The sequence below is a fragment of the Thunnus maccoyii genome, chromosome 6, assembly GCF_910596095.1.
Source record: "Thunnus maccoyii chromosome 6, fThuMac1.1, whole genome shotgun sequence".
NCBI lineage: Eukaryota > Metazoa > Chordata > Actinopteri > Scombriformes > Scombridae > Thunnus > Thunnus maccoyii.
The window spans coordinates 14,307,501-14,320,838 of record NC_056538.1 but is presented as its reverse complement, the minus strand read 5'-3'; the positions used below and the strand labels follow the sequence as shown (position 1 = coordinate 14,320,838).

The 13,338-nt window shown below is 38.3% G+C and overlaps 2 protein-coding genes and 1 long non-coding RNA gene across 5 annotated transcripts in view; 2 read left to right on the top strand and 1 right to left on the bottom strand.

The window, feature by feature from the left end:
• The first annotated feature begins 110 nt into the window (after positions 1-110).
• On the top strand, positions 111-4,518 carry LOC121898358. The gene is made up of 3 exons (XR_006096440.1): positions 111-285; positions 1,788-1,930; positions 4,268-4,518. It is a non-coding gene; the product is annotated as an uncharacterized LOC121898358 (long non-coding RNA).
• LOC121898355 (ion channel TACAN-like) lies at positions 1,747-6,258 on the bottom strand. 2 transcript variants are annotated; one of them, XM_042413353.1, is made up of 13 exons: positions 6,230-6,258; positions 4,893-4,987; positions 4,538-4,656; positions 4,187-4,303; positions 3,978-4,037; positions 3,668-3,763; positions 3,457-3,546; positions 3,239-3,304; positions 2,999-3,060; positions 2,799-2,891; positions 2,605-2,669; positions 2,257-2,325; positions 1,747-1,895 (listed from the first exon to the last, which is right to left on the bottom strand). In XM_042413353.1, exons 2-13 carry the CDS (start codon positions 4,959-4,961, stop codon positions 1,782-1,784), a joined length of 1,020 nt encoding a protein of 339 aa, XP_042269287.1. In that variant the 5' UTR covers positions 4,962-4,987; positions 6,230-6,258; the 3' UTR covers positions 1,747-1,781. The 2 variants fall into 2 exon arrangements, with proteins under 2 accessions (XP_042269287.1, XP_042269286.1); XM_042413352.1 differs by having other exon boundaries at positions 4,893-4,992; positions 6,230-6,247.
• Positions 6,259-6,297: 39 nt separating this feature from the next.
• Positions 6,298-13,338, top strand: part of gdpd1 (glycerophosphodiester phosphodiesterase domain containing 1) — an 18,135-nt gene continuing 11,094 nt past the window's right edge. The window contains exons 1-11 of one of the 2 annotated variants that reach the window (XM_042413355.1): positions 6,298-6,480; positions 6,712-6,861; positions 7,069-7,111; positions 7,517-7,652; positions 8,477-8,522; positions 8,689-8,810; positions 9,329-9,418; positions 9,917-10,050; positions 11,769-11,828; positions 12,175-12,226; positions 12,812-12,975. In XM_042413355.1, coding sequence (XP_042269289.1) covers positions 6,726-6,861; positions 7,069-7,111; positions 7,517-7,652; positions 8,477-8,522; positions 8,689-8,810; positions 9,329-9,418; positions 9,917-10,050; positions 11,769-11,828; positions 12,175-12,226; positions 12,812-12,946 — 954 coding nt within the window. In that variant the 5' untranslated portion in view covers positions 6,298-6,480; positions 6,712-6,725 and the 3' untranslated portion in view covers positions 12,947-12,975. Of the gene's footprint in view, positions 6,481-6,711; positions 6,862-7,068; positions 7,112-7,516; positions 7,653-8,476; positions 8,523-8,688; positions 8,811-9,328; positions 9,419-9,916; positions 10,051-11,768; positions 11,829-12,174; positions 12,227-12,811 lie in introns of both variants that reach the window. The other variant, XM_042413354.1, reaches the window with a different exon arrangement.

Sequence of the window (13,338 nt, the reverse complement as noted above, 5' to 3'; positions counted from 1 at the left end):
TTAGAGGCAATTCTGCTTCGATTGGCTGTCGAGAATAAGCACATTTGTCTTTAATTTCTGCAGACACGTGTCTTCACTTGGACTAGTCTGTAACGTAACGTCACATGTAACTTGGCTGCTATGCTTGTTCAATGTGCTGAAGGTGCAGCAGGCAAAGGGTCACGGTTATGCAATCCAGCCAACAGGACAGACTCTTTGTATCCCTAACAGTCTGACAGCCAAACTCATCAAAGCTGTTCTCCACAACTTAAACGGTGTTTATGTCCAGAGTGCTAAGGACACATGGTAGATTACCCAACAACCTTGTGAGCTTTGCATGAGTCTGCATGCTCAGCTTTCTTGTGCAGTGGTGGGAGAAGTGTTCAGGTTTTTACCACAAAACCAGTGTAAAATATTCTTATATAAAAATATTTTTCCTGGATTTAAAATCTTACTTAAGTAAAAGTACATATCAGCAAAATGTACCTAAAGTAAACACTCATTATGCAACAGAGTGGGCCCCTGTCAGTGTTATGTTGTATAATATTTGATCATTATTTCTGATTTTAATGTTGAACCAGTGAAGGAAGAGCTAAAAAAATGTGTTTTTCTTCTTGTTCCTTCAGTTGAATATTTGAGCTTCACTGTGCAGAATGATGTATGTGCAGAGTTTGACATTAGAAGGCTGTTTTCACATTTGTCTGCTGAAAGTAGAAAAGTTTCTCTGTGCTCATTGAAAATCCAGTTTGAAGCGGTGGGCCTATGACCATGATTAGTGACATCACAGATATTTTGGAAGCTAATGTGGTCCAGTGTGCAACTTACATAATTGTGATGTGGAAACTTGAAGCCTCCAGTGCACAAACACTAACAAAGGACTTAACAGTGAACAAAGAGACATCTTGTGTCTTACAGTTAAACTTTTGAAATGAAACTTATTTGCATATTTCTAGATTCTGAAATTTTTGATGAGAGAGAAGGAACAGATATCATTTTAAGGATTTTCACAAGATATTTTTTTTTTGTGGAAAACTATATTAGACAGAAATTATTATTCAAAGTAGAGTATTTTACATACATCTTAAAACATGTCTCAAGAGGATCTTTAACTATTTTACTTATGGTTCATTTAATCTATAACAACACATTGTATTTTATAAGCTCATAACCAGATTTGTACATCAAAACTTAATCTGCAAAACAACTATATCTACAGCTGTGAACTATAGTTGTATGCTCTAAATGTGGTGGAGTAAAAGCTACAATATGCACCTCTGAAATGTAGTGGAATATAAGTATAAAGTAACATAAAATTGAAATACTAAGTTAAATACAAAAAATTTTAACTGAGTAAATATTTAATTACTTCCCACCCCTGGTTCTATGATTATGTAAACAGAATAATATAATGTAACATAATGTGATCATGTGGACTGTACTTCAGTCCGTGCGGGGTTGAGTGTGAATTCACACTCAATACAAATTAAACCACATAAAAAGCCCAAAAGAAGAAACATATTCAGACACATGCAGGTACAAACACAAAGTATGTAAAAGTTCAACAAAGACAAAAACACAGAAGCATTGTGGAGCATAATTTAACTTTTAATGGCAAGTGATTCATTATAACACAGATTTATTTTTGCGTTTCTACTGTACGTGTTTTGTAATAATAGCAAGCAGACTTTGTTGACAGCATATTAATTATAGCAAATAATGTTAATGATAGCAGCAGTGATTATATGAGTTTTCAGTCAGACAGGAGCATAAGAGACAACATTTCTGGCATTTTTTATTATGTTTCACAGACGCTTTGGTTTCTGATTCCTGCTCTTGAGCTTCTGACGAACTACAGCAACAGTGGTGAAGAAATTTCCCATGAACAGAATAAGGAAGCAGAGACCACACATCATGACCTGGCATCATAAGGAACATAGAGAACAAAACATGAGTAAGCAAAATAGCTCTTATTAATCATTTTTTGGATACATAGAGGAGACAAAATGGGAGTGTAGTCAGCTGGAGTTACATCCAAGCATGCTGGTGCTTGAGGCTCAAGCCATATCTACACTAAGAGAAATGAAAAATACACACCAAAACCATTATTTGAACAAGGTGTCTGTAATATCTTTAACCAAATGAGAACTCATTGCACAGACACTGTAATAAGCCCTCTAGTGGTGTATAGTATAAACAAATGTTTCACATAATAAATTCATATTTGTTTAACGTTATAAAAGCAGGAACACAGTGAAATAGTACAACTTGGGGACTGACCTGCCCTTCTCTACAGTCTGGGAGCTGAGCCATTCTGAAGAGAGAGATGCTATTGAAGAGCTGCCAGAACTATAAGACAAAACATGAGGACTTGTGGGTTTGTTTTGTTTAAAAGTGAAATGGACATAGTATTCAACTGCGCAAGCACCAATAACCTAAACATTGTCTTAAATCATTCCTAAATATGAGGCTTAGAATGACATCAGCAGTTTTTTTTTTATCAGCTAGTCTGTGTAATCCAATCTAAACCATGACAAAGTGTTATTTTTAATGCAAACTAAGCAATTAGTTTGAGGAAATTTCACAAGTGTAGTTGCAAAGTGTCTCAGTTTCACCGACTGTACTCACATGACCAAAAAACAGGAAGGGCAAAAGAAACGTCAGCCCTTTCCACATCCAGGACTGAAATCCTTCTAAAAACAGAAAGCAAACAGGCTTTAAATTTTCTTTTTTTTTTACTCTCACATCTGTTATAGCACGAGGAACCGATACATGCCTGATGGGGCATCAGTGTCCTTGGCGTGTTACGGTGTATATCTCACCCACGGTCAGATCCATGTTGTGTCTTTCTCCCAGGGCTCGTAGTCTGTACAGACATCCACTCTGATAATAGCACTGCAGACACTGAACGAAACCTGTGTGTTCCACATGAGAGAAGCACCCAGAAGACAATACTGATCAGGCTTCGGTTTGACTTTGGAAAAGCTTGAAGCATAAATATGTTCCAAGTACTTGACCTTACTTTGATACAAGGAGTAGGCAAGGAACTGGTTTCTGAATATCTTGTATTGGTTCCCATCAGGCCTTAGATGTAAAAGGGAGAACATTTGTCATTTTAAAGCAAAAAGTACAATTCAATGGATGGATTTTTCTTTAAGATGAACAGAAATGTTGATAAATTAATCATAGGCAAGCTTCTTGTTGGTATTTCATTTAATTTCGTTTGTTATTTGGGTTTTTTTTAATCCTCTTCTCTACTCACCATGTCAGCATTACACCAGACAGAAAAGCTGAGACATAGTGATGGAAAACCCACCAGCCTTTGATTCTGTAATGCAGGACACATTATTAGATATTTAGATTGTATTTTTTTACACCTAGTCAAACTGAATTGCTTAAAGAAGGAGGCAAATTACTTTACTATGAACATGTTGTATTTATGAAAAATATGGTATTTATGATTATTGTGGTTGGGCTGACCTGGAGCCATTGCTGATGAGGATACTTTCCCTGATAGTTAAAGTGCAATAATACCACACCAGCAGGAAATTAAGGATCGCATCAAGAAACCTAAAGTTAAACAAAAGATGAGTGCTGGATTTAAACATAATGTACATACAGCGTCCATGTAAACAAACCCACAGTAACTGACGAGGATGAAGAAGCCGTGAAGTGACATGCTGAGACTTACCTGTAGCTCGGAAAGAAAAAGCATATGAAGGAGAATAGCAGCAGGATGACAGTGAAGTACAGCTTGAACTTCTCATATTCATCTTTGTAGGCAAATCTGACAAGGAGGTGACAAAATCAGGACACAATTTATAGTACCGGGCTTTTCAAAACTAATAAAATAGGCAGAATATCATCAGCGAAGAAAATTGTTCTGTCCTAATTTGAATCATGGAAATAAAGGAGAATTTAAATATTGATTTAAAGTGGCTATTGGAGCGATAGTGATAAATCATTTCACTTGATGTTCAGGGTTAAAGTTCAGTGCTTACTTTGACTGCTTGCTGAGAAGAGTGATGTTCACATTTCCAAGAACCAGACTGAGATACAGTCTGTAACATAAAACAATAATATTCATTTTCACTTTATTTAACTTCACATAAGGTAATACATGTAATTAATGTATTTTTAAGTTGTATTTTAAACATAGTAATGACATGAAGTTGTATTTTAGGGCTTTTGAATGAACAGAAGTCATCACCCATTTTTCTTGGGAAGGAAAGCTTTCATTTCAAAGAAAGCATTTGGTCGCATCTTCATTTTCTCTTTTATTTCATCCAAGGTCTTAGCATCTTCTTCTGATAGTCCTTTGCTGCATCTGATGGATGATGAAAGGGCACAAGTCTATATCGTTGGCAGATGACGACATGTGAGTCAATTGAGGGTCATTTGAGTGTCAGCTGAGGAGGGTCCACTTTGTCCGTATCAGTAAGCTTATCTTCCTCCCTGTGAGTCTGTGAGCGTATAATGTGTGTGTGGCCTGATGTGCTGTATTTATCTGCATATATGACAATAAACATGTATCCATGCAAATTTGTGTGTGGACACTTACTTTTTCACAAGGTGGGACATGTCCTTGAGTCTCTTTTGCTGACTCGAAATGGAGGAAGAGCAGTTGTTTTGTAGTTTAGATATTTCATCCAGTTTCTGTAAGTACATCCGGTGTGTCTCCTGGATGACGTAATGACATGAGTTTATATCATAAAGCAAAGGGATGTGTAGATTAAAAGGAATATTTGCTGTATTTTTTTAACTTTCCTTGGAATATGGTGAATTATCATTAGCATTATTAATATTTTTTTTAGTTTTAACATTTCATCATCAGGTTGGAGTAACACTTCAGCATTGATACACCTGCCCCATGTGAATAATTTGATATTGTCAGCTGATTACGATCTGTTTCTTACCTGAACATGTTGATACTCTTCTTCCAGACATTTCCATTCTTCCAGAACGTCTGTTAAACCTCGAGGCATTTTGTGAGCACTTAACTGTTCACACACTATTCTGACAAAAGAAATGACTTGCACATAATGCTATGTTGAAGTATTAGTCTTCAGGGCGTGTATCACATCTCTGTAGACAGTTTATTGCGGTTTAAGTGAACTTTGACTGGTACAAATGTGCAACATTTCGATCTGGACAGTGTTATGTGGTAATTCTCTGCTTATCACATTGTTCAGTTATCACTCACAGAGCTAACAGTGGTTATTGTTGTTATATTGCATACAATGGAAAGACTAGATGTCCACATTTTTATGTTTGCCATAGCTCACTGAGCACCCTGACAGCTAGATGTTTCTGTTGTGCATATTTTCTCTTTCGACAAATTTTGTCACTTACACAGCACATTAGCAGCCTCTGGTGGGTGAATGAAGGGACTGAGCAGTAACTCACTTTACCATAGAGGCTGGTGTCTATGGAACTGTTCTTGCTTGTGTAACGTGATGGTAATTTTGTATTTGTGTGTGTGTGTGTGTGTCCTTTCTACCTGTTGAGACTGCACGTAATAGACGCACAGTCAGTGTCTTGATACTGTACAATTCCCTTTATTAAACTTTTAAAGAACACATATACACAAAAGTGATACATAGGACCAAAAGGTGCCACCCAGACATAATACACACACCTTAAACAAACAAACCACAAGGGAGGATCCATCTCTTAAACAAGTAACAAAATATGTATATATGTACATATTTATATCAAGTCAACCCATATAATTCTGCACATGGAAGAACAAAAATTCAATTAGAAGATATGTCCTAAATGTGAGCGTTTTATTATTACACAACGTCAAGCCTTATAGTTGACACGTGGGTAAGCAATTTTGACCAATTTTCATCTAAGACATAAATCTTAGCTCTTAGTTTAAATGTAATTCTCTCTATAGTGTATATATTGTAAACTAGGTCAATCCATTCATTTTTCTGGTTGAATTAAATTTAAACGAAATAACAAAAAACTGCAGGTCCCGGTCAATAACCACGCTGCTGTAATAATTTCTCCAGTACAAAATGTTTCAACAGTTAGTCCGGCCGGCGGTGGGATGTCGCTGTTGGGTAGATTTGGTTTATCAAAGACACCAGCAAAGCAACACAGCACATAAAATAAGCACAACAGAAACGTCAGAAAAGTTGGACCACTGTGTTCAACTATATAGCTTTGAACTTTAAAGTTACGGCTGAAAATTACTACAGAAATAAACAGGTTTGCCAATTTTACATAACTAGCAGTTGCCTACCCGGAAGTGACTGTTGTCGTCACGGTGATGACAGGCGCATGCGCAACCAACTGACGGCAGCCGGTTAGTGTTTCTGTTGTGACAGCTGTGCAGCTCAAAGCTTACTGCAGAGAAGAAGCCAATTCATCACCTTATCTTCACATAAAAGTAACTAGCTATACAGATTCCTGGACATTAACTAAAACATACTGGAACTGCCTAGATTAATCAAGTCGGAAAACAAAGAAAACCAAAACAATTTGATGACAAAGGTAAGATTTAATCTTGTATGTACGACCCCCGGCTCAGCTAACATTAGCCTAATTTAGCTAGTACGTTATTGTATTTATTGCAACTGTGCATTGTTAGGGACAGCCGCTCTTACTGTTACTGAGACTCAACTCGATATGTCTTTTTTTTTTGAGAAGACAGACAGCGAGTTAATTTTAAAATCCTGCTTCATTGCAGATGTTAACTTTGAGTGGGTTGTGGTTGTTTTCCAGCACACTGACTGGAGATGTGTGCCGCTGTCTATGTCCTGTCGACGGTAACGGGCTATGTGCTCACCTCTGCCCTGCTGCTGAAATGCCCGACTCTTCTGCACCGGAGGAAGCGAGAGGCTTTCCTCAGCAGACACATTTCCCACCGTGGAGGTGAGACAACAGTGGTCCTGGTCTCATGCTTCACTACAAGATGAGGCTATGTCCACAATAGATGCCTAAATATTTACAGGAGGACACTTGTTCAATGGTGGAGAATAAGAGTTCACTGTAAGACCAAAAATGATTTCTTGTGCTACTGTGTACTGAAATATAAGGAGAGGGCACTGTACCACACTCTGTTTATTTTTTGTGTTGCAGGAGCAGGTGAAAACCTAGAAAACACAATGGCAGCTTTCAAGCAGTGAGTAGAAACCTCAGTCATAATGACACAGCCCTTTATTTGGTTTCTGCATGCATGTGGGAATCATAACTGGTGCTTGTGCGTGTGCGTGTGTGTGTGTGTGTGTGTGTGTGTGTGTGTGTGTGTGTGTGTCATCTGAGCTTGGTTTGTGACCACTGCCTGTTTTGTTTGTCTGTCTTTATCGGTTTATCCAGCCTTGCTGTTCCTGTATGTCTGGCTGGTTTATTAAATGGAAGTGAACTGCTTCATGATTTTATTAAATGTGTGTGATCTAAGTTTTATAACATTTGTCCAAATATCATTGCTGGTGATTATTTCTTGACCTCAGTGGTGAGCCTACAGCTGAAAGTCAGTGACGTCTTTCAGGTATACTCATACATGTGTGCTGTGTGTTGGTTCATGCAGTGCTGTGGATCTTGGCACAGACATGCTGGAGTTGGACTGCCACCTGACAAAAGATGAACAGGTTGTGGTTTCACATGATGCCAACCTGCAAAGGTCCACCGGCATCAACGCCTACATCGCCGACATGGCCTACGCTGTGAGTCGCTGCTCTGCAATATCTCTTTAATCGTTCCATTTCTATATCTGATGGAGAAACAACCCTTTTTTTTTTTTTTTTTTTTTTTTACTATTTTCTAATTTCATCTCTTTCTAGGAAACCTCTGAAAGGAAAATGTTTAAATTTATCATAACACTTATATGTTCACTCATAGTGTAAATGTAGTTAAAATCAACAAGCGAAATACTAGAAACCAAGAATATTTCTGAAAATTATATTATAATTACTTTTTTATGTTTGAGAATGTATTCTTGAGGTAACAGTATTGATGGATCATGTGCCTTGATCAGGTGGGAACCGTACTCGGTCACCTGATTATGTCACATGGTGAACTTTTGCCTGATTTAAGAAAAACATATCCAGCAGAAATTCTCAGCGAGTCAGTGGATTAATTGTTGCTGACTTAGGTTTGCTGTTCTGTAGAATTGAGTGTTTCCCAGCTCAGATCTATGTTTTCCTTATGAGCTTCACATAATGAAGTAATTAGTGTGTGTTTGAAAGCCAGAGAACATAACAAAAGGTGTCAAATGACATAAATAATTTGATACCAAAATGAGATTTGTGGAACTACTGTTCACTTCTCTGTTTTGCTTTGGCCTTGTAGCCCAGAGCAGCACATACTTCTTCACATTAATCTTGTTCTGCCGTGTCCTTGCGGGGTTCTCGTCTTCTTCATATTGGCTGTCGTTAATCTGAACCCCTCAGTCACACTCATTACGCCGCCTCTGTGTTTGACCTGACAGACTCTGACTATACACTGTATTTTTGTCTGTTAACCACTGACTGCTGTGTGCTCTTTGCAGGAGCTCCCTCCATACCTTTGCAAGCTGGGTGTCACTTTTCAGAGGGGTGAGCATCTCATACTCATGACTAATGAAATATATTTTTTCATTTAGATGACAGTTGACTTTTGTCAGATAATTTATTTTGAAGTCACTGACCAATACACCCCCAGCTGTCATATTCAGCACAACCTGGAGATGACTGTGTTTTCAACTTGTCCTTGTCTGTACAGAGTGTTTCTGCGAGGGGGGAGATGACAAACGCATCCCTCTCCTCAGGGACATCTTTGATGCATTTCCTAACACCCCTGTCAACATTGACATCAAGGTCAACAACAGCACACTCATCAAGAAGGTTTGTGTGTGTGTGTATGTATGTGTGTTTGCCGCTTTAACTCTCACAATGCAACTCTCTTGTTATGTTCTTTTTTGTTTTGTTTTGTCAGCCACACATGATAACGACTGATTCTATAACTTATCATTCATGAAAAGCCAAATCAATGGCTACCTCATTGTGTACATTGATAAACAGACATTGAGGAACCATCACTGGTGTTTTTCAAGGTTCAATTTATTCATCCTTACAAACATGGAAACACAAAGCTCCCATCCGATCAACCAGCACTGTCCCAAAATTCATTTTTTTAACAGAAAATACATCAAATTACAAAGGCAAGAGTGACTTGAAAGGCTGTTAATATGCTTTATGCTCCTCAGTAGCCAAATTCTGAAAGATGGCAGCATTTGAGTGCAATAGCAATAGGCAACATGAAATGATAACAAGATTTCTGTTTCATTTTGCTCACATAATTTTTGTGTACAGCACCATGTGTTGTATGGATTTTTTTTGATGATGACTTATTATTCCTGCAGGTCTCCGAGCTGGTCATCAAATACGACAGAGAGCATCTGACTGTGTGGGGCAACGCCAGCAACCAGATTGTGAAGAAGTGTTACAAAGAGGTACACTGACATGAGATACATGGCCTTACATTTAGACAGATATCATGCGAGGTTGTTCGTCATTGTTCACTTACAGACGGTGTTGTTTCCATAACAGAATTATGTGTTTAGTTTACATTTGTTCCAGTCATTTCAGAAAGTGAATCTCCACTGAACCTGCCACCAGCAATAATATTATTTTTATGTAATATTTGGGTGAATAAGCTCCTGTAGGAGGGAAGAAGAGTGCATGTTTTGCTACCAATCTGTAATATAGTTTCACTCACTGTAGAGAAAACTTATGGACTTATGGATGAAAACTTATGATTATGGAGATATTTAAATATAAATAACTCTGTATCCGCTTGTTTGTTAGTCTTAAATCATTTTCTTGACAGACAAATCATCCCAAGAGTCCTTCTGAAAGTACAGACTCATTTTCACATATCACTGAATTAGAGAGACTGAATTAGAAAGGGAACTGACCCCAAATCCTGCTTGTGTGTGTGTGTTTTGTAGAACCCCCGTATTCCAGTGTTGTTCAGCTTTCCCAGAGTATTACAGCTGCTAGGCCTCTTCTACACCGGCCTTCTCCCCTTTGTTCCCCTCAAGGAGCAGTTCCTGGAGATCCCAATGCCCTCTATTATTACCAAGTAGGTATACACCATAGACTGTGTACAAACACATAGAAATAAACATGTAAATGTGCTCTACAGGGTGTTGTACAACATGACACAGATGTCCTCTACAGTTTTAGTTGGTCAGACAACTGTAACACTCTACCAGACGTAATCAGTATCAATCTGAAAGTACACAACATTTGATAGCAGTAGGTCAAAGATCAGGGTTTGGTTTACATGGGTATAAACTTTTTTCACCTTAATTGAGGCTCAAGTCCTGAAATGGGTTTTAGTGAGACTAGGACACATCATTAAACTATAATTCTGACTGAACAGGGACAAACCTATTAAGACATTTAGTGCATACATACTATCACAAACTACTAGAATAAAATCAGACTTAAAAGGTTCAATTGGCATTAATACTTTTAGCTGCTGCCCATCCGTTAGCAAGAGTTTCAATAAATGCGACAATTTGATCCCCATTTATAGTCAAAAAAAAAAAAAACCACCTGCTGTTTGTCTGAGTGAACAATGTGTGGACTTGGAGTTTGCTGGTTCATTATTGACTTTGAAAGTCGTAGTTTGACGAAACATTCTAGCACAAGGTCCACTTGCTGGAAATTTTCCAAAGCTTTCATACGCATCTTGTGGCTTTCATCATCATGAGACAAACTGAACAGAAACAGGGTAGATATCACTGAAGCTCTGAACTAAACTACAAGCTGATGAAGGCCTTGAGATTTTGTGCTAAGAGTTATTTATCAAAATGTGAGGAATTGTTTGTCATTTCCTCCTAAGATGAGAACTTAATAGAAAACAAATTAAATCTGGATAAGCATGTGTCCTTTTTTAAAATAGTAAGTGATAAAGATGGAAGATGGTTTGAAAACAGATTAGATAGGTTTTAGCTCTCTGGAACCTATAAAATGATAAAACTTACATCATATTACGTTGTTCTCTGTAGTTAAATTTACTACAGGTAAAGGTTTTAAAATTTGCACGAGGGACCTGCGGTTCCTGGGTTTGTTGTACTCACCTCTCTTCCTGTCACTGGTTGAGTTTTTGCAGTTTGTCCTTTCTGTCTGTTTGCGGCCACAAGGCTGTTTGAAAGATGATCTCACTCACTGGTTAAGACATTGAAAGAAACACTCACACACCATGTCCTGGAGTATGTGTCAGAGGTTCATAAAGATCAAGGTCATAGAGCAGATTATGCGTGCTGAACATTCATTAAGGATTAAGTGATTTCCTTTATTACACTTCTGTCAAGGCCGCTACAGTATTTATGTTGTACTAAATGATCACGTAATGCCGGTTAGAGGAACATTTCACCCTCATACATTTACACTGTTACTGTACGTACATGTTTCATCAATCTGTTGTATGTGTTCAACAAGTTATTATGCGAATAAGTGTCTGTGATGTTTGTTGTGTACATTTTCTCCCGGCCTACTTCATTTACGTCAACTGAAGTTAATGATTTCCTTCATTTCCTTGAAAGAATTTCAGCAGTCCCCAGAAAATGTGTTGTCTGTGTTTCCATCTGTTGTTGTGGGCTGTAATTGACTAGTGGACATTTCGCTTAGTAACGGACATTTTTGCAGCTCCAGTAACCTGTAATGCAAAAAGTGAAAGAGCATTGATCAATATATTTCTGAATACTAGAAAATTTCCTACCACTTCATGCATTTTTTTAAGTGTCACTGTGACACTCTCTAACACTTTAACTTTTCTGTGTGATTCTGCAGATTAAAGGATCCTGACAGATTAACTAAGAGTCAGCGATTCATCACCTGGGTTGCAGACACGTAAGTCACTCATCTGTCTGAATATTGGAAATAACTCTATCCCCTTTATTTTAAGTGGCTGAGTCTGTGGGTGTCTTTAATTCACAGTTTTAAACAGTTAAAACATTTCTTTTTATGTGACTATTTCTGTATTTCTCTCTCTGTTGAACAATTAACACGTGTTTGTTTTTTAAAGTGCTGATGTGAAGTATTCTGAGGCCTCATTATGAAATTACACATACGTATGCGACACTTTTACAATTTTACAACTAAACTTGTACAGTCTTGGTCGTCCTGAATCTTTGGTCAACCCTTGCTGTACTTGCAGTTTCTCCCTGCTGATGAGTGTTTATATCTGTTCTCGCAGCTTGCTGATGAGGAAAGCTCTGTTTGAGCATCTAACTGCCAGAGGAATTCAGGTAAAACTACCATGATGTGCCCTCTGTGGCTTTCCTCACAATGGAGAAAAAAAGTTTTCTATAAGGAAGATTGAATACATGGGTGATGCAAAAATGATAAATGAATATTGTGAAGGCATAATAATGACATTAACCACTTCTGTTTTAAGGAAATGTATGTGCACTTTGTTGGAGCTCCAAACCAGTATATCGAACGTTGACAGTTAAGAGTGATGGGGTCCATATTATGTGTCAATGCGTTCCTCTGTATCATCTTTACTTCTAAGAACCACAGAAGAATTTTCCATAGTATACAACAACAACAACAACAGTCAGCCTCTCAGTGTTTGACCTAGTTGCAGAAGTGTAATGGCGTAGTTAAGAGCGGTTACTGGGAAATGTCCAAGATTCCTACATGTTCGGAAATAGGCTACAGTGGCTGCTAATCGAGTACAGAAGCATTCTTGAGCCTTGTGCAACGTCCACTGCTGTGTGTGTGTGTGTGTGTGTGTGTGTGTGTGTGTGTGTGTGTGTGTGTGTGTGTGTGTGTGTGTGTGTGTGTGTGTGTGTGTGTGTTAACCATACAAGTCTTGCGTCTGGTTTCAGGTGTACATCTGGGTGTTGAACGACGAGGAGGACTTCCAGAGGGCATTTGACTTGGGAGCCACAGGAGTTATGACAGATTTTCCCACCAGGCTTAAAGACTTCATGGACCGGAATGGCATTTCTAAGCCCCAGTGACCTGCCAAAATCTACCTCACACCCCCAAACACACACACACACACACACCAGTGATTATCCTTCAACCTGACTGACCTGCCAAACAAGCCCCCCCACGCGTCCACTTTTACTGCATGCATTCCAGCGGGGCTACTCGCACACTGTTTTACAGTCGGTAGGGATCACCGTCATGTTTTGCACTGATCTGAGGAACCAGTAGTCACACTGGTAGCACAAACCCATGTATTTTAAATCCTAAAATGCTTATAAAGGACACAAACTGTACTTGCTATATGCTATTATCTCCTTTAAGTTGTGTTCTTTGTCCCCAAATAGACACTGACACACACACACACACACACAGCAGTATGAGATTTGTGTTGGCATTTCACAGTTATTTAAAACCACATGAT

Coding starts and splice junctions, on each gene's coding strand:
- LOC121898355 (XM_042413353.1), bottom strand. CDS start 4,961: ATGCCTCGAGGTTTAACAGACGTTCTGGAAGAATGGAAATGTCTGGAA. Junction 4,304..4,537: donor ATGTCCCACCTTGTGAAAAA/GTAAGTGTCCAC, acceptor ATCATCCATCAG/ATGCAGCAAAGGACTATCAG. Junction 3,305..3,456: donor CTCATCAGCAATGGCTCCAG/GTCAGCCCAACC, acceptor CCTGCATTACAG/AATCAAAGGCTGGTGGGTTT.